This window comes from Anomaloglossus baeobatrachus, chromosome 7, assembly GCF_048569485.1.
Source record: "Anomaloglossus baeobatrachus isolate aAnoBae1 chromosome 7, aAnoBae1.hap1, whole genome shotgun sequence".
Classification (NCBI taxonomy): domain Eukaryota; kingdom Metazoa; phylum Chordata; class Amphibia; order Anura; family Aromobatidae; genus Anomaloglossus; species Anomaloglossus baeobatrachus.
Genome location: NC_134359.1, coordinates 22,185,424 through 22,210,403, shown reverse-complemented (window position 1 = coordinate 22,210,403; position 24,980 = coordinate 22,185,424). Strand labels below are relative to the sequence as shown.

At 50.6% G+C, this 24,980-nt stretch overlaps 1 protein-coding gene across 1 annotated transcript in view; it reads right to left on the bottom strand.

Annotated features, from left to right (window-relative positions):
- RAB3GAP1 (RAB3 GTPase activating protein catalytic subunit 1) overlaps positions 1-24,591 on the bottom strand; it is a 168,947-nt gene extending 144,356 nt beyond the window's left edge. Inside the window, 4 exon segments of the mRNA XM_075317143.1 lie at positions 1,218-1,350; positions 5,669-5,744; positions 22,591-22,646; positions 24,564-24,591. Of these exon segments, the coding sequence (XP_075173258.1) occupies positions 1,218-1,350; positions 5,669-5,744; positions 22,591-22,646; positions 24,564-24,581 (283 nt within the window). The 5' untranslated portion in view covers positions 24,582-24,591.
- Between the last annotated feature and the right edge of the window lie 389 nt (positions 24,592-24,980).

Genomic DNA, 24,980 nt, shown 5'->3' with positions numbered 1-24,980 from the left:
CTGATCACCAACCCAGTGACTGAGAAGATCCCACCTTTATTATAGTTGGGGGCTGCTGTTTTTCCCTAGAAGACCTACCAGATATGATTAGTGCACGCACCATCCGCAGCAGGATTATACAGATATAAGGCTATGTGCGCACGTGTGCGCTCTGCACCGCACCGAAAAGGTGCGCTTCAGAGCGCAGCTGAAAAGCTGCGTTGTGAAGCGCATGGTGCCGGCAGATTCGTGCGCTCTGCATGCTGCCTCTCCCTATAGATAGCATGCAAACCGCACGGAAGAAGTGACATGTCACTTCTTAGAACGCAGCGATTCGGGCAGCAGCCGAATCGCTGCGTTCTAATATGCCACGTGCGCACGGCTCCTGCACAATCTCCATAGATTGTGCAGGGGACGCAGGACGCATGCAGTTACGCTGCGGTGCAGAACGCAGCGTAACTGCATGTAAATGCACACGTGCGCACAACTCTGCTCCAAAGATGTTCAACACTAGAGATGCCTGGATCAATAGCGACAGCAATATCTATGTGGCTGGACTGAAGGAAGGGGGCATTACACACAGCAATACAAAGGGAGTGAAAGCCCTACCTAGGACTTTAAAAAACAAACTATAAAAAAAGTTAAATAAAATGTTTTGATTCTAACAAAAAAGAAATGAAGACAAAAATATTTACAAAATGTTTTACCCCCGCACATAATGCTACGGTTGATGCTGATCACACCTTCTAAGGTGTTAGAATTCTAAGGTAAGAAGAAAAAAAAAAAGGTGAAATTGCACAATCTATTAATTTGAGAATGGGAGTGGTAGTAGATAATGAAACAGATGAATCTCTAGCATCGCAGATCGCCCCCTACTGGAGAAACACGAATCAGTACATGCATTTGGTGCATTTCAGACCAGTATCATAGACTGCGTGCAATCGCCAGCAGATGGCGCCCACTACCGATGATGCTTGCTGTACTAGCGGCCCCCGGTCTGGTGGCGTTGGCCCTCGTAAGCTTCACTTATGTATATATACAGTATATACAGCATGTATACAATAGGATAAAGAGTTGCACACTAGTCACAATGTATAGTGGGATGATGAAGAGCACCTTGTTCACACCACTGGTGCTCCAGACATACATTCTTTAATTATATATATATATTATTGGGAAGTTACTTATTTCAGAGGCTATTGCACACACAGTATATACATACATTGCACACGCCATACCTTCCACTTCATCGTCCTTTTCTTCTCTTTCGCCGGAGTCTTGTACAAAATAATGGTGTTTGATGCAGAACTTAAAGTCAGCAAATAAGACTTCATCTCCCTTCTCTTCCCACGCACCGCTGGTGTACTCTCCCTGGAATATACACACATATATATATATTACAGGGGTTTTTTGTGATACACGGGGATTTATTTTTAGACCGTTTATATCTTAATATACGGTGAAAAAGGTTTAGGTATTAGTGAAAAAGCTGCAAAGAATTCTGTCAATAAAAGGGTTAATAGTTTATGTTTAACAAAATGCAAATGAAAAATAAATCTCATCAGTATTTAGTGACCAACCGCCCGTCACCTCCATCTTCAGTATTCAGTGACCGCCCGTCACCTCCATCTTCAGTATTCAGTGACCGCCCGTCACCTCCATCTTCAGTATTCAGTGACCACCCGTCACCTCCATCTTCAGTATTCAGTGACCGCCCGTCACCTCCATCTTCAGGATTCAGTGACCACCCGTCACCTCCATCTTCAGTATTCAGTGACCGCCCGTCACCTCCATCTTCAGTATTCAGTGACCGCCCGTCACCTCCATCTTCAGTATTCAGTGACCACCCGTCACCTCCATCTTCAGTATTCAGTGACCGCCCGTCACCTCCATCTTCAGGATTCAGTGACCACCCGTCACCTCCATCTTCAGTATTCAGTGACCACCCGTCACCTCCATCTTCAGTATTCAGTGACCACCTGTCACCTCCATCTTCAGTATTCAGTGACCACCCGTCACCTCCATCTTCAGTATTCAGTGACCACCCGTCTCCTCCATCTTCAGTATTCAGTGACCGCCCGTCACCTCCATCTTCAGGATTCAGTGACCACCTGTCACCTCCATCTTCAGGATTCAGTGACCACCCGTCACCTCCATCTTCAGGATTCAGTGACCGCCCGTCACCTCCATCTTCAGTATTCAGTGACCACCCCTCACCTCTGTGACGACATGGACTCTCATGGGTTAAAGTTTCTTAACATTCAGCCAGACTATTGTTCTTATAGCTCATGTTTGCTTAGCTATTGTATCTCCAGTCTCTTCCAGTAATCATTGTATTGTAGTTGTGTATTGCTAATGTGATTACCTTAGTAGCCATTGTCTAGTCGGAGACTTGCAGGCTCCATATAGATATCCTCAGTCTTTCTACCCACATCATTTAAATGAACATTATCCATGCAGCTTGAAATTCCTCCAATGGGAGAAGCAATCTTGTCCAACCAATCCGATGAGGACGCAGTGTATCCAAGTGGAAGGCTGAGGCTATAAAAGGGATTTCTTTAAGCCACTAGTGGTTGTTTATGGATGCTGATGGATCCAGTCTAAGCTCTTTGGAGCTGACTAGAGGATCAGGATATCTTATGGCTTCAATCTAGGGACTCCGGTCCCGGTTGGAGACCATATCCACAGCCTAGGGATTTCGACTCCGGCTGCCAAGATTTTAACATCAAACCAGGACTACCTAAGGAGGACACTCAGGTTGGGACAGTTCAGTCACCTGTTACAGACTTTGCAGACCTCAGACAGCTTGGAACCTGTGAGGCATGGACATTCTAAATCCCTGGTGAGCCAGCGGAAGGGTGAGACTCTGTTGCCTGTTACATTTGTGTGTTTTGCTGGTTATGTGTTATGTGCCGTTAATTGTTTGGGGATCCAATAAAGTCTAATTATTGTGGTTCCCTCACCCTGTGTTGTCTGAGTAGTGTTACGCCCACAGTTAAGGAGGCCGGCGTTCAGTTGGGATGAGCAATGAGCCACGCTGTCTTTCTAAAGGCGGCGGGTTTTAGTGGACGAGAGCACCCACTGAGCCCCGTGTCTCCACAACCTCCATCTTCAGGATTCAGTGACCACCCGTCACCTCCATCTTCAGGATTCAGTGACCACCAGTCACCTTCATCTTCAGGATTCAGTGACCGCCCGTCACCTCCATCTTCAGGATTCAGTGACCACCAGTCACCTTCATCTTCAGGATTCAGTGACCGCCCGTCAACCCCATCTTCAGGATTCAGTGACCGCCCGTCATCTCCATCTTCAGGATTCAGTGACCACACGTCACCCCCATCTTCAGTATTTGGTGACCGCCCGTTGCCTCCATCCTCAGTATTCAGTGGTGACTTGATGGATGAACGCTCATTCACCCTCGCCTGTTAGCTGCACATGTCGACTGCTCAGATCAGCTGACATTTGCAGGGCAAGATGTGGGCTCAGTGCGTGGGCTCACATATAAGTCAGGTACATGACCAAGTATGTACAAATATGTCCTTAGTCTTCAAGGGGTCAAAAATAACACAGTACCTTTGCATTTTAGGCAATATATATGCAGTGCCTTGCGAAAGTATTCGGCCCCTTGAATTTTTCAACCTTTTCCCACATTTCAGGCTTCAAACAAAGATAAAAATGTTAATATTTCTCGTGAAGGATCAACAACAAGTGGGAACGAAATTTATTGCTTATTTTAAACTTTTTAAAAAAATAAAAAACTGAAAATCGGGGCGTGCAACATTATTCATCCCCTTTACTTTCAGTGCAGCAAACTCACTCCAGAAGTTGATTGAGGGTCTCTGAATGATCCAATGTTGTCCTAAATGACTGATGATGATAAATATAAGCCCCTGTGTGTAATCAAGTCTCCATATAAATGCCCCTGCTCTGTGATAGTCTCAGGGTTCTGTGTAAAGCGCAGAGAGCATCATGAAGACCAAGGAACACAACAGGCAGGTCCGTGATACTGTTGTGGAGAAGTTTGGAGCCGGATTTGGTTACAAAAAGATTTCCAAAACTTTAAACATCCCAAGGAGCACTGTGCAAGCGATCATATTGAAATGGAAGGAGGATCATACCACTGCAAATCTACCAAGACCCGGCCGTCCATCCAAACTATCATCTCACACAAAGAGAAGACTGATCAGAGATGCAGCCAAGAGGCCCATGATCACTCTGGATGAACTGCAGAGATCTACAGCTGAGGTGGGAGAGTCTGTCCATAGGACAACAATCAGTCGTACACTGCACAAATCTGGCCTTTATGGAAGAGTGGCAAGAAGAAAGCCATTTCTCAAAGATATCCATAAAAAGTGTTGTTTAAAGTTTACCACAAGCCACCTGTAGACACCAAACATGTGGAGGAAGGGGCTCTGGTCAGATGAAACCAAAATCACACTATTTGGGCACAATGCCAAACGATATGTTTAGTGTAAAAGCAACAAAACTCATCACCCTGAACACACCATCCCCACTGTCAAACATGGTGGTGGCAGCATCATGGTTTGGGCCTGCTTTTCTTCAGCAGGGACAAGGAAGATGGTTAAAATTGATGGGAAGATGGATGGAGCCAAATACAGGACCATTCTTCAAGAAAACCTGTTGGAGTCTGCAAAAGACCTGTGACTGGGACGGAGATTTGTCTTCCAACAAGATAATTATCCCAAACATAAAGCAAAATCTACAATGGAATGGTTCACAAATAACATATCCAGGTGTTAGAATGGCCAAGTCACAGTCCAGACCTGAACCCAATCGAGAATCTGTGGAAAGAGCTGAAAACTGCTGTTCACAAACGCCTCCATCCAACCTCACGCAGCTCCAGCTGTTTACAAAGGAAGAATGGGCAAGAATTTCACCTCTCCATGTGCAAAACTGACAGACACATCCCCCAAGAGACTGCAGCTGTAATCGCAGCAAAAGGGGGCGCTACAAAGTATTAACTTAAAGGGGATGAATAATATTGCACGCCACAATTTTCAGCTTATTATTTTTTTTTATAAAAGTTTAAAATAAGCAATAAATTTCGTTCACCTTCACAATTGTGTCCACTTGTTGTTGATTCTTCACCAGAACATTAAAAATTTTATCTTTATGTTTGAAGCCTGAAATGTGGGAAAAGATTGAAAAATTCAAGGGGCAGAATACTTTCGCAAGGCACTGTGATACATATATGTATATTTTTATATATATATATATATATATATATATTTTTTATTATTATTTTTATTTATTTTTTTATTTTTTATGTTTTCCTTTTTTAAATCAACAAAACAGGAAAATGGGATGATGCAAAAGTTTAGTTTGTGTATATAAATATACATAAATTTGTTTTTTTGTCGCCATTTTCTGAGACCCAAAATGTCTTGATTTTTGTTTTGTTTTTTTGTGTTTTCATTTGAACCATTTTGCACTTTATACGACGCTCTGATCACTTTTTATTGTAATTTATAGAGATGTCTCTTAACAAGTAACAATAGGGATCAGAGCTCGGCTCCGAGCGCTGCTGTTAGACATAGATGCCGGCCGTGTACTACAGCTGGCATCTGCCGGGTGTGGAGGGAGTTCAGCTCTTGAGCCCTCTGAACACATGTGGCAGTTTTTAACCGTATTCTTGGATCATATATCGTGGCACGGAGCTCGGACTCACCTTCTCGGGGGTCTTTTTGGACGATACTCCTATCAGCTTCCAATCGTTGAGGACTTCTTCCACTTTGGAAATAAACCTGAAATTAAAGAAAAAGTCGAGATAAACTAAAGGGTGACTATAGACTCAGAAAACTTTTAAACTGTCAAGTTTAGAGCCAAGATTAGGGTCTGAGAGCCGAGACTCCCAATAATGGCGGAAAATAAATAAATAATAAATAAATAAATAAATAATAATAAATAAATAAATAAATAATAAATAAATAAATAATAAAAATAAAAATAAAGGGAAGAAGCGCTCGGAGGGACATGAAATTTTGTGAGTTTTATTAAGGATAATTTAGGGGACCCTCAGCTTTTTTTTTGCATTGTTCATGCAGACACCGGGACACTCACACTTTATACCATAAAATTTCTATGAAATCACTTGGGACCGAGACCAATTTTCATGTTTACGCTTTTGTTCTTTCCACCTCATCTGCCAGGAGCCGTAACTTTTTTTTATTTTTCCATTGACATAGCCGTATGAACTTAAGGCAGGTTTTATTTTTTATTTGTAGGTCAAGCTGTAGTTTTGAATTACACCATTTACATCACAGGTAGTGTACTGAAAAATGGAGGAAAAAGTCAAATTCGGGTGGAAATGATAAAAATACAGCTGTGCCAAAGTTTTTTCTTTTCACAACATTCCCGCTGTGCTAGAATCACAATTGCAGCAATTACTCTAAGGGTACGAGCGGGTCCGCGAGACTCCTCCGCAGGAGAACGCAGCGCACTGATCCCTGATTGTGGGTATGAGGGGGTCCGTGAGACTCCTCCGCAGGAGAACACAGCGCACTGATCCCTGATCGTGGGTATGAGCGGGTCCGTGAGACTCCTCCGCAGGAGAACACAGCGCACTGATCCCTGATCGTGGGTATGAGCGGGTCCGTGAGACTCCTCCGCAGGAGAACACAGCGCACTGATCCCTGATCGTGGGTATGAGCAGGTCCGTGAGACTCCTCCGCAGGAGAACGCAGCGCACTGATCCCTGATTGTGGGTATGAGCGGGTCCGCGAGACCCCTCCGCAGGAGAACGCAGCGCACTGATCCCTGATTGTGGGTATGAGCGGGTCCGCGAGACCCCTCCGCAGGAGAACGCAGCGCACTGATCCCTGATTGTGGGTATGAGCGGGTCCGCGAGACCCCTCCGCAGGAGAACGCAGCGCACTGATCCCTGATTGTGGGTATGAGCGGGTCCGCGAGATTCCTCCGCAGGAGAACACAGCGCACTGATCCCTGATCGTGGGTATGAGCGGGTCCACGAGATTCCTCCGCAGGAGAACGCAGCGCACTGATCCCTGATTGTGGGTATGAGCGGGTCCGCGAGACCCCTCCGCAGGAGAACGCAGCGCACTGATCCCTGATTGTGGGTATGAGCGGGTCCGCGAGACCCCTCCGCAGGAGAACGCAGCGCACTGATCCCTGATCGTGGGTATGAGCGGGTCCGCGAGATTCCTCCGCAGGAGAACACAGCGCACTGATCCCTGATCGTGGGTATGAGCGGGTCCACGAGATTCCTCCGCAGGAGAACACAGCGCACTGATCCCTGATCGTGGGTATGAGCGGGTCCACGAGATTCCTCCGCAGGAGAACGCAGCGCACTGATCCCTGATTGTGGGTATGAGCGGGTCCGCGAGACCCCTCCGCAGGAGAACACAGCGCACTGATCCCTGATCGTGGGTATGAGCGGGTCCGCGAGATTCCTCCATAGGAGAACGCAGCGCACTGATCCCTGATCGTGGGTATGAGCGGGTCCGCGAGATTCCTCCGCAGGAGAACGCAGCGCACTGATCCCTGATCGTGGGTATGAGCAGGTCCGCGAGATTCCTCCGCAGGAGAACACAGCGCACTGATCCCTGATCGTGGGTATGAGCGGGTCCGCGAGATTCCTCCATAGGAGAACGCAGCGCACTGATCCCTGATCGTGGGTATAAGCGGGTCCACGAGATTCCTCCGCAAGAGAACGCAGCGCACTGATCCCTGATCGTGGGTATGAGCGGGTCCGCGAGATTCCTCCACAGGAGAACGCAGCGCACTGATCCCTGATCGTGGGTATGAGCGGATCTGCGAGACACCTCCGCAGGAGAACGCAGCGCACTGATCCCTGATCGTGGGTATGAGCGGATCTGCGAGACACCTCCGCAGGAGAACACAGCGCACTGATCCCTGATCGTGGGTATGAGCGGATCCGCGAGACCCCTCCGCAGGAGAACACAGCGCACTGATCCCTGATCGTGGGTATGAGCGGATCCGCGAGACCCCTCCGCAGGAGAACACAGCGCACTGATCCCTGATTGTGGGTATGAGCAGGTCCGCGAGATTCCTCCGCAGGAGAACACAGCGCACTGATCCCTGATCGTGGGTATGAGCGGGTCCGTGAGACTCCTCCGCAGGAGAACGCAGCGCACAGATCCCTGATCGTGGGTATGAGCAGGTCCGTAAGACTCCTCCGCAGGAGAACGCAGCGCACTGATCCCTGATTGTGTGTATGAGCAGGTCCGTGAGACCCCTCCGCAGGAGAACACAGCGCACTGATCCCTGATCGTGGGTATGAGCAGGTCCGTGAGACTCCTCCGCAGGAGAACACAGCGCACTGATCCCGGATCGTGGGTATGAGCAGGTCCGTGAGACTCCTCCGTAGGAGAACACAGCGCACTGATCCCTGATCGTGGGTATGAGCGGGTCCGTAAGACTCCTCCGCAGGAGAACACAGCGCACTGATCCCTGATCGTGGGTATGAGCAGGTCCGTGAGACCCCTCCGCAGGAGAACGCAGCGCACTGATCCCTGATTGTGGGTATGAGCGGGTCCGCGAGACCCCTCCGCAGGAGAACGCAGCGCACTGATCCCTGATTGTGGGTATGAGCGGGTCCGCGAGACCCCTCCGCAGGAGAACGCAGCGCACTGATCCCTGATTGTGGGTATGAGCGGGTCCGTGAGACCCCTCCGCAGGAGAACGCAGCGCACTGATCCCTGATCGTGGGTATGAGCGGGTCCGCGAGATTCCTCCGCAGGAGAACACAGCGCACTGATCCCTGATCGTGGGTATGAGCGGGTCCACGAGATTCCTCCGCAGGAGAACACAGAGCACTGATCCCTGATCGTGGGTATGAGCGGGTCCACGAGATTCCTCCGCAGGAGAACGCAGCGCACTGATCCCTGATCGTGGGTATGAGCAGGTCCGTGAGACCCCTCCGCAGGAGAACACAGCGCACTGATCCCTGATCGTGGGTATGAGCGGGTCCACGAGATTCCTCCGCAGGAGAACGCAGCGCACTGATCCCTGATCGTGGGTATGAGCGGGTCCACGAGATTCCTCCGCAGGAGAACGCAGCGCACTGATCCCTGATCGTGGGTATGAGCAGGTCCGTGAGACCCCTCCGCAGGAGAACGCAGCGCACTGATCCCTGATTGTGGGTATGAGCGGGTCCGCGAGACCCCTCCGCAGGAGAACGCAGCGCACTGATCCCTGATTGTGGGTATGAGCGGGTCCGCGAGACCCCTCCGCAGGAGAACGCAGCGCACTGATCCCTGATTGTGGGTATGAGCGGGTCCGCGAGACCCCTCCGCAGGAGAACGCAGCGCACTGATCCCTGATTGTGGGTATGAGCGGGTCCGTGAGACCCCTCCGCAGGAGAACGCAGCGCACTGATCCCTGATCGTGGGTATGAGCGGGTCCGCGAGATTCCTCCGCAGGAGAACACAGCGCACTGATCCCTGATCGTGGGTATGAGCGGGTCCACGAGATTCCTCCGCAGGAGAACACAGAGCACTGATCCCTGATCGTGGGTATGAGCGGGTCCACGAGATTCCTCCGCAGGAGAACGCAGCGCACTGATCCCTGATTGTGGGTATGAGCGGGTCCGCGAGACCCCTCCGCAGGAGAACACAGCGCACTGATCCCTGATTGTGGGTATGAGCGGGTCCGCGAGATTCCTCCGCAGGAGAACACAGCGCACTGATCCCTGATTGTGGGTATGAGCAGGTCCGCGAGATTCCTCCGCAGGAGAACACAGCGCACTGATCCCTGATCGTGGGTATGAGCGGGTCCGCGAGATTCCTCCATAGGAGAACGCAGCGCACTGATCCCTGATCGTGGGTATGAGCGGGTCCACGAGATTCCTCCATAGGAGAACACAGCGCACTGATCCCTGATCGTGGGTATGAGCGGGTCCACGAGATTCCTCCATAGGAGAACGCAGCGCACTGATCCCTGATTGTGGGTATGAGCGGATCCGCGAGATTCCTCCACAGGAGAACGCAGCGCACTGATCCCTGATCGTGGGTATGAGCGGATCTGCGAGACCCCTCCGCAGGAGAACGCAGCGCACTGATCCCTGATCGTGGGTATGAGCGGATCTGCGAGACACCTCCGCAGGAGAACACAGCGCACTGATCCCTGATCGTGGGTATGAGCGGATCCGCGAGACCCCTCCGCAGGAGAACACAGCGCACTGATCCCTGATCGTGGGTATGAGCGGATCCGCGAGACCCCTCCGCAGGAGAACACAGCGCACTGATCCCTGATTGTGGGTATGAGCAGGTCCGCGAGATTCCTCCGCAGAACACAGCGCACTGATCCCTGATCGTGGGTATGAGCGGGTCCGCGAGATTCCTCCGCAGGAGAACACAGCGCACTGATCCCTGATCGTGGGTATGAGCGGGTCCACGAGATTCCTCCGCAGGAGAACGCAGCGCACTGATCCCTGATCGTGGGTATGAGCGGGTCCGCGAGCTTCCTCCACAGGAGAACGCAGCGCACTGATCCCTGATCGTGGGTATGAGCGGGTCCGTGAGACTCCTCCGCAGGAGAACACAGCGCACTGATCTCTGATCGTGGGTATGAGCGGATCTGCGAGACACCTCCGCAGGAGAACGCAGCGCACTGATCCCTGATCGTGGGTATGAGCGGATCTGCGAGACCCCTCCACAGGAGAACACAGCGCACTGATCCCTGATCGTGGGTATGAGCGGGTCCACGAGATTCCTCCGCAGGAGAACGCAGCGCACTGATCCCTGATCGTGGGTATGAGCGGGTCCGCGAGATTCCTCCGCAGGAGAACGCAGCGCACTGATCCCTGATCGTGGGTATGAGCGGATCTGCGAGACTCCTCCGCAGGAGAACGCAGCGCACTGATCCCTGATCGTGGGTATGAGCGGATCTGCGAGACTCCTCCGCAGGAGAACACAGCGCACTGATCCCTGATCGTGGGTATGAGCGGGTCCGTGAGACTCCTCCGCAGGAGAACGCAGCGCACTGATCCCTGATCGTGGGTATGAGCGGGTCCGTGAGACTCCTCCGCAGGAGACCGCAACGCACTGATCCCTGATCGTGGGTATGAGCGGATCTGCGAGACTCCTCCGCAGGAGAACACAGCGCACTGATCCCTGATCGTGGGTATGAGCGGGTCCGCGAGACTCCTCCGCAGGAGAACGCAGCGCACTGATCTCTGATCGTGGGTATGAGCGGGTCCGTGAGACTCCTCCGCAGGAGACCGCAACGCACTGATCCCTGATCGTGGGTATGAGCGGGTCCGTGAGATTCCTCCACAGGAGAACGCAGCGCACTGATCCCTGATCGTGGGTATGAGCAGGTCCGTGAGACTCCTCCACAGGAGAACGCAGCGCACTGATCTCTGATCGTGGGTATGAGCGGGTCCGTGAGACTCCTCCGCAGGAGACCGCAACGCACTGATCCCTGATCGTGGGTATGAGCGGGTCCGTGAGATTCCTCCACAGGAGAACGCAGCGCACTGATCCCTGATCGTGGGTATGAGCAGGTCCGTGAGACTACTCCGCTGGAGAACACAGCGCACTGATCCCTGATAGTGGGTATGAGCGGGTCCGCGAGACCCCTCCGCAGGAGAACGCAGCGCACTCATCCCTGATCGTGGGTATGAGCGGGTCCGTGAGACTCCTCTGCTGGAGAACACAGCGCACTGATCCCTGATCGTGGGTATGAGCGGGTCCGCGAGATTCCTCCATAGGAGAACACAGCGCACTGATCCCTGATCGTGGGTATGAGCGGGTCCGCGAGACCCCTCCGCAGGAGAACGCAGCGCACTCATCCCTGATCGTGGGTATGAGCGGGTCCGTGAGACTCCTCTGCTGGAGAACACAGCGCACTGATCCCTGATCGTGGGTATGAGCGGGTCCGCGAGATTCCTCCATAGGAGAACACAGCGCACTGATCCCTGATCGTGGGTATGAGCGGGTCCGCGAGACCCCTCCGCAGGAGAACGCAGCGCACTCATCCCTGATCGTGGGTATGAGCGGGTCCGTGAGACTCCTCCGCTGGAGAACGCAGCGCACTGATCCCTGATCGTGGGTATGAGCGGGTCCGCGAGATTCCTCCGCTGGAGAACGCAGCGCACTGATCCCTGATCGTGGGTATGAGCGGGTCCGCGAGATTCCTCCATAGGAGAACACAGCGCACTGATCCCTGATCGTGGGTATGAGCGGGTCCGTGAGACTCCTCCACAGGAGAACGCAGCGCACTGATCCCTGATTGTGGGTATGAGTGGGTCCGCGAGATTCCTCCATAGGAGAACGCAGCGCACTGATCCCTGATCGTGGGTATGAGTGGGTCCGCAAGACTCCTCCGCAGGAGACTTTTGTTGCTCGTACCCACGATCAGGGATCAGTGCGCTGCGGTCTCCTCGCTGTGCCCTGCCTATGGAGGACACTTGCGACTCCGCAGCAAACAATTGACATGCTGCAGCCTCGGAAACATGTACCACAGATCAGTGTTTGCTGCGGGAAAAACAAACACAGTGGGCAGGGGATTTCTAGAAAACCCATCCACTGTGCTTGTACTGTACAACGCAGCGTTTTGGATGCAGCTGAAACGTGCTACATCCAAAACACTGTGAACACTGATCGTGGACACGTACCCTTATGGGCTGAATGAAAAAGACAACCTGGGAGCAGCGCTGTGAGCGTGCACATCCACCATAAAAGCACTGTGAGCATGCACATCCGCCATAAAAGCACTGTGAGCGTGCACATCCACCATAAAAGCACTGTGAGCGTGCACATCCGCCATAATAGCACTGTGAGCGTGCACATCCGCCATAATAGCACTGTGAGCGTGCACATCCGCCATAAAAGCACTGTGATCGTGCACATCCGCCATAAAAGCACTGTGAGCGTGCACATCCGCCATAAAAGCACTGTGAGCGTGCACATCTGCCATAAAAGCACTGTGAGCGTGCACATCTGCCATAAAAGCACTGTGAGCGTGCCCATCTGCCATAAAAGCACTGTGAGCGTGCACATCTGCCATAAAAGCACTGTGAGCGTGCACATCTGCCATAAAAGCACTGTGAGCGTGCACATCTGCCATAAAAGCACTGTGAGCGTGCCCATCTGCCATAAAAGCACTGTGAGCGTGCACATCTGCCATAAAAGCACTGTGAGAGTGCACATCTGCCATAAAAGCACTGTGAGAGTGCACATCTGCCATAAAAGCACTGTGAGCGTGCACATCCGCCATAAAAGCACTGTGAGCGTGCACATCTGCCATAAAAGCACTGTGAGCGTGCACATCCGCCATAAAAGCACTGTGATCGTGCACATCCGCCATAAAAGCACTGTGAGCGTGCACATCTGCCATAAAAGCACTGTGAGCGTGCACATCTGCCATAAAAGCACTGTGAGCGTGCACATCTGCCATAAAAGCACTGTGAGCGTGCACATCTGCCATAAAAGCACTGTGGACGTCATATAACAGGTTAAAAGAAACCTGGTGGCAAAACCACACCAATAGTGTGACAATGCAAATGCCCTCTTTGCTGAAGAAGGCTAGTTTCACACTTGCGTTGGACGGCTTCCGTAGCATTGCGTTGTGTGACGGATGTAACGGATGCGTTGCATATAGTGGCACAACGGATGCTACAAATCGTACAAAACAACGGAAAGCTTTTTTTTTTTTCCTCTTTACAGTTTTACCGGCAGCAGACTATTGTGAACGATCAGCTGATCGCTCTCAATAGCCGGCGGCCGGTGGCTCAACTGAGCGCTGTCACTTGCCAGCGGCCGGGCATGCTGGCGGGCGCTCAGCTGAACGTTCAGCCACTGCGAGACAAAATAAAGTTTTTGATTTAAAAAAAAAAAAAAGAGCATGCGCAGTGAAATCCAGAGGATTCCGCTGCTCAAAACAACGTTACATGCTGCGTTCCTCCGGCTGGGTGGAAGCAACGCAGCGTCGCCCAGCGGAAGCAACGCAGGTCCTTTTGGCACAATCCGTCACCCATACAAGTCTATGGGAAACAGCGGAATCCGTTAACGGATTCCGCTGTTTTCCAAAAGGGCGGATTGTAACGGAAGGAAAACAACGCAAGTGTGAAAGTACCCGAAGACAGCAGGGAGTTGAAAATTTAAAAAAAAAACCATAAGAATTAAAAGCGCCCCTTTATTTCCATTTAAAAATAAGAGGGAGGATTTTTGGTACTCACCATAAAAATCTCTTTCTCGTAGTCATTATTGGGGGGACACAGGAACCACGGGTTATTCTGCTGGCTCTTGGAGGCTGACACTAACAATACATCTTGACCAAAAAAGTTGGTTCCTCATCAGCAGACTATACCTCGCCTGCTAGCACCAGGCCTCCTCGGTTAGTGAGATAACAGTAGGAGAAGCAAAAAGAACTGAAGAAATGAAAGAAAAGCATAACTACCCTAACAGAAAAAGAAGGGAATTTTGTTTACTTACCGTAAATTCCTTTTCTTCTAGCTCTAATTGGGAGACCCAGACAATTGGGTGTATAGGCTATGCCTCCGGAGGCCGCACAAAGTATTACACTCAAAAGTGTTAAGCCCCTCCCCTTCTGCCTATACACCCCCGTGCTCCCACGGGCTCCTCAGTTTTGGTGCAAAAGCAAGAAGGAGGAAAAGAATTATAAACTGGTTTAAAGTAACTTCAATCCGAAGGAATATCGGAGAACTGAAACCATTCAACATGAACAACATGTGTACACAAAAAAACAGGGGCGGGTGCTGGGTCTCCCAATTAGAGCTAGAAGAAAAGGAATTTACGGTAAGTAAACAAAATTCCCTTCTTCTTTGTCGCTCTATTGGGAGACCCAGACAATTGGGACGTCCAAAAGCAGTCCCTGGGTGGGTAAAATAATACCTCGTAAGAGAGCCGTAAAACGGCCCTTTCCTACAGGTGGGCAACCGCCGCCTGAAGGACTCGTCTACCTAGGCTGGCATCCGCCGAAGCATAGGTATGCACCTGATAGTGTTTCGTGAAAGTGTGCAGGCTCGACCAGGTAGCCGCCTGACACACCTGCTGAGCCGCAGCCTGGTGCCTCAAAGCCCAGGACGCGCCCACGGCTCTGGTAGAATGGGCCCTCAGCCCTGATGGAACCGGAAGCCCAGCCGAACGGTAAGCTTCGATAATTGGCTCCTTGATCCACCGAGCCAGGGTTGATTTGGAAACCTGTGACCCTTTACGCTGGCCAGCGACAAGGACAAAGAGTGCATCCGAGCGGCGCAGGGGCGCCGTACGAGAAACGTAGAGTCTGAGTGCTCTCATCAAATCTAACAAGTGCAAATCCTTTTCACATTGGTGAACTGGATGAGGATAAAAAGAAGGTAAGGAGATATCCTGATTGAGATGAAAGGAGGATACCACCTTAGGGAGAAAATCCGGAACCGGACGTAGAACCACCTTGTCCTGGTGAAACACCCGGAAAGGGGCTTTGCACGACAATGCTGCTAGCTCAGACACTCTCCGAAGAGAAGTGACTGCTACTAGAAAAAAACACTTTCTGCGAAAGTTGTGAGAGGGAAATATCTCTCATTGGCTCGAATGGTGGTTTCTGAAGAACCATCAGAACCCTGTTTAGATCCCAGGGTTCTAACAGCCTCTTGTAAGGTGGAACGATGTGACAAACCCCCTGCAGGAACGTGCGTACCTGTGGAAGTCTGGCTAGGCGCTTCTGGAAAAACACAGAGAGCGCTGAGACTTGTCCCTTAAGGGAGCCGAGCGACAAACCCTTTTCCAGTCCAGATTGAAAGAAGGACAGAAAAGTGGGCAAGGCAAAAGGCCAGGGAGAAAAAACCCTGAGCAGAGCGCCACGACAGGAAAATTTTCCACGTCCTGTGGTAGATCTTGGCGGACGTTGGTTTCCTAGCCTGTCTCATAGTGGTAAAGACGTCTTGAGATAACCCTGAAGACGCTAGGGTCCAGGACTCAATGGCCACACAGTCAGGTTGAGGGCCGCAGAATTCAGATGGAAAAAACGGCCCTCGAGATAGCAAGTCTGTTTGGTCTGGTAGTGTCCACGGTCGGCCGACCGTGAGATGCCACAGATCCGGGTACCACGACCACCTTGGCCAGTCTGGAGCGACGAGGATGGCGTGGCGGCAGTCGGTCCTGATCTTGCGTAACACTCTGGGCAACAGTGCCAGCGGAGGAAACACATAAGGGAGCTGAAACTGCGACCAATCCTGAACTAAGGCGTCTGCCGCCAGAGCTCTGGGATCTTGAGACCGTGCCATGAACATTGGTACCTTGTTGTTGTGCCGGGACGCCATGAGGTCGACGTCCGGCACCCCCCAGCAGCAACAGATCTCCTGAAACACGTCCGGGTGAAGGGACCATTCCCCTGCGTCCATGCCCTGGCAACTGAATTAATCTGCTTCCCAGTTTTCCACGCCTGGGATGTGAACTGCGGATATGGTGGATGCCGTGGCTTCCACCCACATCAAAATCCGCCGGACTTCCTGGAAGGCTTGCCGGCTGCGTGTGTCGCCTTGGTGGTTGAAGTATGCCACCGCTGTGGAATTGTCCGACTGAATTCGGATCTGCTTGCCCTCCAGCCACTGCTGGAACGCTTTCTGGGCAAGATACACTGCCCGTATGTCCAGCACGTTGATCTGAAGCGAGGACTCTTGCTGGGTCCACGTACCCTGAGCCCTGTGGTGGAGAAAAACCGCTCCCCACCCTGACAGACTCGCGTCTGTCGTGACCACCGCCCAGGATGGGGGTAGGAAGGATATCCCCTTCGATAATGAAGTGGGAAGGAGCCACCACCGAAGGGAAGCTTTGGTCGCCTGAGAGAGGGAGACGGTCCTGTCGAGGGACGTCGGCTTCCTGTCCCATTTGCGTAGGATGTCCCATTGAAGGGGACGCAGGTGAAACTGCGCGAAAGGGACTGCCTCCATTGCTGCCACCATCTTCCCCAGGAAGTGCATGAGGCGCCTCAAGGAGTGTGACTGGCCTTGAAGGAGAGATTGTACCCCTTTCTGTAGTGACTACTGCTTGATCAGCGGAAGCTTCACTATCGCTGAGAGGGTATGAAACTCCAAGATATGTCAGCGATTGGGCCGGTGTCAGATTTGACTTTGTAAAATTGATGATCCACCCGACACCCTGGAGAGTCTCCAGGGAAGCGTCGAGGCTGCGTTGGCATGCCTCTTGAGAGGGTGCCTTGATCAGTATCCAAGTACGGGATCACCGAGTGACCCTGCGAGTGTAGGAGCGCTACTACAGTAGCCATAACCTTGGTAAAAAACCCGTGGGGCTGTTGCCAGGCCGAACGGCAGTGCCACGAACTGCAGGTGTTCATTTCCTATGGCGAAGCGCAAGAAGCGCTGGTGCTCTGGAGCAATCGGTACGTGGAGATAAGCATCTTTGATATCGATCGACGCAAGGAAATCTCCTTGGGACATTGAGGCGATGACGGAGCGGGGGGATTCCATCCTGAACCGTCTGGTTTTTACATGTTTGTTGAGCAGTTCAGGTCCAGGACCGGGCGGAAAGACCCGTCCTCCTTTGGGACCACAAACAAGTTGGAGAAAAAACCGTGGCTCAGTTGCTGAAGAGGAACCGGGATCACCACTCCTTCTGCCTTCAGAGTGCGCAGCGCCTGCAGAAGAGCCTCGGCTCGCTAGTGAGGCGGGGATGACCTGAAGAATCGAGTCGGGGGACGAGAGGTGAACTCTATCTTGTAACCGTGCGACAGAATGTCTCTCACCCAGCGGTCTTTTATTTGTGGCAGCCAGGTGTCGCAAAGGCGGGAAAGCCTGCCACCGACCGCGGATGCTACTAGAGGAGGTCGAAAGTCATGAGGAAGCCGCTTTGTTAGCGGCGCCTCCGGTGGCCTTTTAAGGACGTGACTTAGACCGCCATGCATCAGAGTTCCTTTGTACTTTCTGAGACCTTTTGGACGAGGAGAATTGGGACCTGCCCGCGCCCTGAAAAGACCGAAACCTCGACTGCCCTCTCCTCCGTTGGAGTATGTCCTGTTTGGACTGGGGTAAGGATGTATCCTTTCCCTTGGATTGTTTGATGATTTCATCCAGACGCTCGCCAAACAGCCTGTCGCCAGAAATTGGCAAACTGGTTAAGCGCTTTTTGGAAGCAGAATCTGCCTTCCATTCCCGTAGCCACAAGGCCCTGCGGAGTACCACCGAATTGGCGGCCGCGACCGCCGTACGGCTCGCAGAGTCCAGGACAGCAATAATAGCGTAAGACGCAATTGCCGAGGTCTGGGTGGTAATGGATGCCACTTGTGGCGCGGCCGTGCATGTGGCTGCTTCAATTTGTGCTTGACCTGCTGAGATAGCTTGTAGCGCCCATACAGCTGCGAATGCTGGGGCAAAAGAAGCTCCGATAGCTTCATAGATGGATTTCAACCAGAGCTCCATCTGCCTGTCAGTGGCATCCTTGAGCGAGGCCCCCTCGTCCACTGCAAGAATGGATCTAGCCGCCAGTCTGGAGATTGGAGGATCCACTTTGGGACACTGAGTCCAACCTTTAACCACGTCAGGGGGAAAAGGATAACGTGTATCCTTAAGGCGCTTAGAAAAAACGCTTATCTGGACAAGCATGGTGATTCTGGACTGCCTCTCTGAAATCAGAGTGGTCTAGAAACATACTCGGTGTAAGAGAAGCTGACTCCTCCGCCGGAGGAGCTGAGGGAGAAATATCCAGCATTTGATCGATGGACGCAATAAGAACATTCACTATGGCGTCCCCGTCTGGAGTATTAAGATTGAGAGCGCCCTCAGGATCAGAATCCTGATCAGCTACCTCCGCATCATCAACCAGAGATTCCCCCCGCTGAGACCCTGAACAATATGATGTCGAGGGAAATTCTAAGCGAGCCCGCTTAGTCGGTCTGGGGCTGGGGTTTAAGTCAGAACCCTCAGCCTGGGATGTATGAGATACCCCGGGAGGACATTGTTGGTCCAACTGAGGGGGGCCAGGGAACAATGATTCAACAGAGTCCCTTTGCTGAGATACCGGCCTGGACTGCAAGGCTTCTAGTATCTTAGCCATAGTCTCAGAGAGTTTTGCAAACTCCGTCCCCGTTGCACACAATGAGGGTTAATGGAACCTGCCGGCAGCTGGGTCGTACAAGCGCCGCAGGCAGCATAATAAGCCTGTGTCTTTGGCACCCCTGCCTTTTGTGGGCGCCATGCTATTGTTTTCCCTGAGTAACACACTAGGGTATATAGCCAGAATGAACTGTGCTCATACAGTGTAAAATATATACTAAAAACAAATAATGTATCAGTACACTACAGCACCATGAGGCTAGCACCACAGGTGCTGCTTAGCATCCGCCTAAAGCGGTTATGAGGCCACCAGAGACCGTGTCTGGGTCTCTCAGGGTTTGTCCCTCTCTGCAGCGTCGTAGGAGCTGACAGGAAATGGCTGCGGCGTCCTGACGAGAGGAGGGAGCCGTGGGCGTAGCCGAGGTGCTCACACTGTGCACAGTGAGGGGGGTGGAGTATGGAAATCATATTCCAGCCCTCAGTGCTGCTCTTCCGTGCAGCGTCCCGCCCTTCCCCTGCCTGTCAGGGCTGAGGGCGGGAGAAAGGGAAACTAGGCCGCAAGCCAAGCCGGGGACTCGCCTTCGCACAAAGCAAAACACTGAGGAGCCCGTGGGAGCACGGGGGGTGTATAGGCAGAAGGGGAGGGGCTTAACACTTTTGAGTGTAATACTTTGTGCGGCCTCCGGAGGCATAGCCTATACACCCAATTGTCTGGGTCTCCCAATAGAGCGACAAAGAAAACATAAATGTACGCCGACTGGAAAACCAAGCGTGGGTGCTGTGTCCTCCAATGGAAACTACAAGAAAGGGATTTTATGGTGAGTACCAACAATCTTCATTTCTAGGCTGCTTCATCGGGGGACACAGAAACCAGTGGACAACCTAAAGCGGTCTCTGGGCAGAGAAAACAAAAACAAAAAGATGGTTAGCATCTAACCTACAAAGGATGAGCCTTAGGCCTCTTTAACACATCCGTTAAAAACCACGCACGTTTTCACGGACGTGTCAAAGGTGCGTTTTGCCCTCCGTGAGCCGTGTTTATGGCTCATGTGTGTTCTCCGTGATAACACACGGAGAACGGGAACTTTCTGCTCACCTGTCCCTGGCGTCGCTGTCCGTGGTGCTGATCTTCGGTCTCCGGTCCTGCCGACTCCCCGCTGCTGCTGTTGCTTCCGGCCGCAGTGAAGTGAATATTCAATGAGCATAATGAGCGGCGGTCGGCAGCAAGTGACAGCAGTGGCAGAGACTGCAGGGCTGGAGAAGGTGAGTAAAGTTTTGTTTTTTTCTCACAGACACATTTCTTCTCTCTGGTGCGTATCACACGGAACACATCCGTGTGGTCCGTGTGTGTTACATGTGACACATTTGCGTTCCGTGTGATACCAGTGATGCCGGAGAGAAAATGGACATGTCGGTGTGAGAAACACACGGACACACGTAAGTACGGAATGGACACACGTTCCATACGCAAATACTTACCGTATTTTTCGCTTTATAAGACGCACTTTTGTTCCCCCAAATTTTGGGGGAAAGTAGGGGGTGCGTCTTATAAGCCGAATATACGGGGGGGTGTATATATATATATATATGTACACTGCAGGGTCCAGGGGAGGTGGGGGCGCTGTGCTGGGGGCAGGTGAATGCTGCGGGCGGCAGCGTTTGATCTCCTGCTCCCACTCATATAATATGCACAGCCTCAGTCCATCTCCGTGGTGCTGAAATCGCACGCAGTGAGGGGCTGGGGGAGCGGTGCATATTATATGAGCCTGTGCCCCCCTGTGATAGCACATGCCCCCCCTGTGTTAGATTTGGCCCCCATGCTGCTGCTCATTCTAAAATAAAAAAGCTTTACTTACCCCTGCAGCGTTTCTCCCCGTGTCCCTGCTTCCACTGTGATCAGGCAGAGAGCTCAGCCTGCTGTGCCGATCACATGACCGCACTGACAACCAGGGAGTGGAGGAAGAGAAGCACGGAGCCAGACAGGAGGGAGATCAGCGCTGGAGGAGGTAAGGAAAGAGGGTTTTATTTTACTATGGGCAGCACTATGGGGGCGATATCTAACACAGGGGGACTTGTGCGTTCTATATAGGGGCCATGGGCAGCACTATGGGGGCGATATCTAACACAGGGGGACTTGTGCGATCTATATAGGGGCCATGGGCAGCACCATGGGGGCGCTATCTAACACAGGGGAACGTGTGCAATCCATAGGGGACCATAGGCAGCACAGGGGAACGTGTGCAATCCATAGGGGACCATAGGCAGTACAGGGGAACGTGTGCAATCCATAGGGGGCCATAGGCAGCACAGGGGAACGTGTGCAATCCATAGGGGGCCATAGGCAGCACAGAGGAACGTGTGCCATCACAAGGAGGCTATATTCAATATAAGGGGGCCATATCCAGATTAAGGGGGATAATTTTAGGATGGGGGCTATGAGGGACATATACCCTATATGATTTGTTAGAGGGACACTGGCATTATAAGATGGACCCCATTTAACATTAAAAAAAAAAAAATTCTCTTTTCCTTCACCAAATTTGGGGGTGCGTCTTATAATCAGGTGCGTCTTATAAAGCGAAAAATACGGTACATGTGTCCAAAACCATAGGAATACCTAGGTTTACGTGTCTCCGGTACGTAAGAAAACTGCCAAACACGTACCGGAGACACGTGGGTGTGAAGGGGGCCTAAGACTTAGACCCATGTCTGCCTCCAAATGAGATTAAGCTAAAGTAAGGAAGCCTGATGCTAGCAGCGGAGGTATAGTCTGCTGGGGAGGAACCAACCTTTTTTTGTCTAGATGTATTGTTAGTGTCAGCCTCCAGGTGGCAGCAAAGTAACCCATGGTTCCTGTGTCCCCCAATAAAGTGACAGAGAAATAACAGTATTCAGCATCACCATATCTATAAAAATATAACATGATCTAACCCATACGGTAAACGCCGCAAACCCAACTGCCGAACTTGCTGTTTTTTAGTCTCCACATGTCCCCCTCAACAAACTCAATAAAAAGCTATTAAAAACCCAGAGTTGTATGCTCCCATTAAAAATATCAGCGTACCACGCAAAAAAAGAAGCCGCAACAAAACACAATAGACAAAAAATGTTAAAAAAAACGTAATGGGTCTCCGAAGTCCCACGAAACTAGAAAACGTGGTTCATCGTGTCTGCAGCTGAGCTTTTGCTTCAGTTGTATCCAGATTCTACCTGCACTGACACATTGTAACGGACGATGAGAACAGGAAAGAGACTTGTGCTGTTCTATATCTGGCTCAGCATCGACCGCACTGGATGACATTGTAGCAAATCCTCCGCTGTGAGAAATACGATAAGAGATACTGGAAATACAGAACAGCGGATACACAACATTTACTGCAATGTTTCCTGGTCAACTTCAACACATCCGGCCATGCTGGGAGTTGTAGTGTCCCCTCAACACATCCCGCCATGCTGGGAGTTGTAGTGTCCCCTCAACACATCCGGCCATGCTGGGAGTTGTAGTGTCCCCTCAACACATCCGGCCGTGCTGGGAGTTGTAGTGCCCCCATATCTGGGTAATACATACAGTGGTGACATCCGCAGCGAGGACTCACCTCTCCCATTCAGAGGCCGTAGTGAAGTCTGTGATTTCGAAAACCTCGGACTCGGGCTGCAATAGAAAGAGACGATAGTAATGTACAGAGAAAGGAGGGAAGAAACAGAAACGCAGGGATATAGACGTATACTACTGCTATACGTAGGGTATATACTGTATACATAAAGGGACAGAAAATACAACCAAGGCATACAGTGTATACAGCGTATATAATCATATACACAGGGTGTAAGGTATATACAGCGTATACATCATATACACGGGTGTACTGTCCCACAGCATGGAGGACTTCCTATCTGATGACAGGAGCAGTAAGCAGTGCCCAGGCTTCACGTCTGTTGTCAATGTACTGTATATACAGAGTATACATCATATACAAGGGGTGTACTGTATACACAGAGTATAGATCATAAACACAGGGGGTACGGTATATACAGAGTATACATCATATACACAGGGTGTACGGTATATACAGAGTATATATCATATACACCGGGTGTACGGTATATACAGAGTATACATCATATACACCGGGTGTACGGTATATACAGAGTATACATCATATACACAGGGTGTACTGTATATACAGAGTATACATGTTATACACGGGGTGTACTGTATATACAGAGTATACATCTTATACACGGGGTGTACTGTATATACAGAGTATACATCTTATACACAGGGTGTACAGTATATACAGAGTATACATCTTATACACAGGGTGTACTGTATATACAGAGTATACATCTTATACACGGGGTGTACTGTATATATCTTATACACGGGGTGTACTGTATATACAGAGTATACATCATACACAGGGTGTACTGTATATACAGAGTATACAGCTTATACACAGAGTGAACAGTATATACAGAGTATACATCTTATACACAGGGTGTACTGTATATACAGAGTATACATCTTATACACGGGGTGTACTGTATATATCTTATACACGGGGTGTACTGTATATACAGAGTATACATCATACACAGGGTGTACTGTATATACAGAGTATACATCTTATACACAGGGTGTACTGTATATACAGAGTATACATCTTATACACGGGGTGTACTGTATATATCTTATACACGGGGTGTACTGTATATACAGAGTATACATCATACACAGGGTGTACTGTATATACAGAGTATACATCTTATACACAGGGTGTACTGTATATACAGAGTATACATCTTATACACGGGGTGTACTGTATATATCTTATACACAGGGTGTACTGTATATACAGAGTATACATCTTATACACAGGGTGTACTGTATATACAGAGTATACATCTTATACACGGGGTGTACTGTATATATCTTATACACGGGGTGTACTGTATATATCTTATACACAGGGTGTACTGTATATACAGAGTATACATCTTATACACAGGGTGTACTGTATATACAGAGTATACATCTTATACACGGGGTGTACTGTATATATCTTATACACAGGGTGTACTGTATATACAGAGTATACATCTTATACACAGGGTGTACTGTATATACAGAGTATACATCTTATACACGGGGTGTACTGTATATATCTTATACACAGGGTGTACTGTATATACAGAGTATACATCTTATACACAGGGTGTACTGTATATACAGAGTATACATCTTATACACGGGGTGTACTGTATATATCTTATACACGGGGTGTACTGTATATACAGAGTATACATCATACACAGGGTGTACTGTATATACAGAGTATACAGCTTATACACAGGGTGTACTGTATATACAAAGTATACATGTTATACACAGGGTGTACTGTATATACAGAGTATACATCTTATACACGGGGTGTACTTATATACAGAGTATACATGTTATACACGGGGTGCACTGTATATACAGAGTATACATGTTATACACGGGGTGCACTGTACACACACGCAGGGGCCGCACACAGGTGACAGATGCAGGAGCCGCTGTACTCACATCACTGTCCGCCGCCATGGTGGAAACTGGTGACGTCAGCGGTGCATGCCGGGAAGCCGGAAGTGGAGCAAAACACCTGCAGCCCGGGCAGAGAGGACACTGGGGGAGCTGCGGCCGGGATCCGTTTGCAGAGCGTGTGACCGGCCACGTACCGGACAGCACACGTGTCCGATCAGTCACTGACGAGTATTGCCGCTCACACTGCGCTGGAAACGGGAACTTTTGCCTTGTGTAAATAATGGAAACTGGGGGCGCACACAGCCCCCACCCCACACATCATAGTGACCCCACAGTGCCTCCAACATACCATCCTGTCCCCACACTACATAATATCCCCACAGTGCCACCGACACACATCATAAAATCCCCACATCATAGTGTCCTCCACACATCATAGCGTCCCCACAGTGGCCCCAA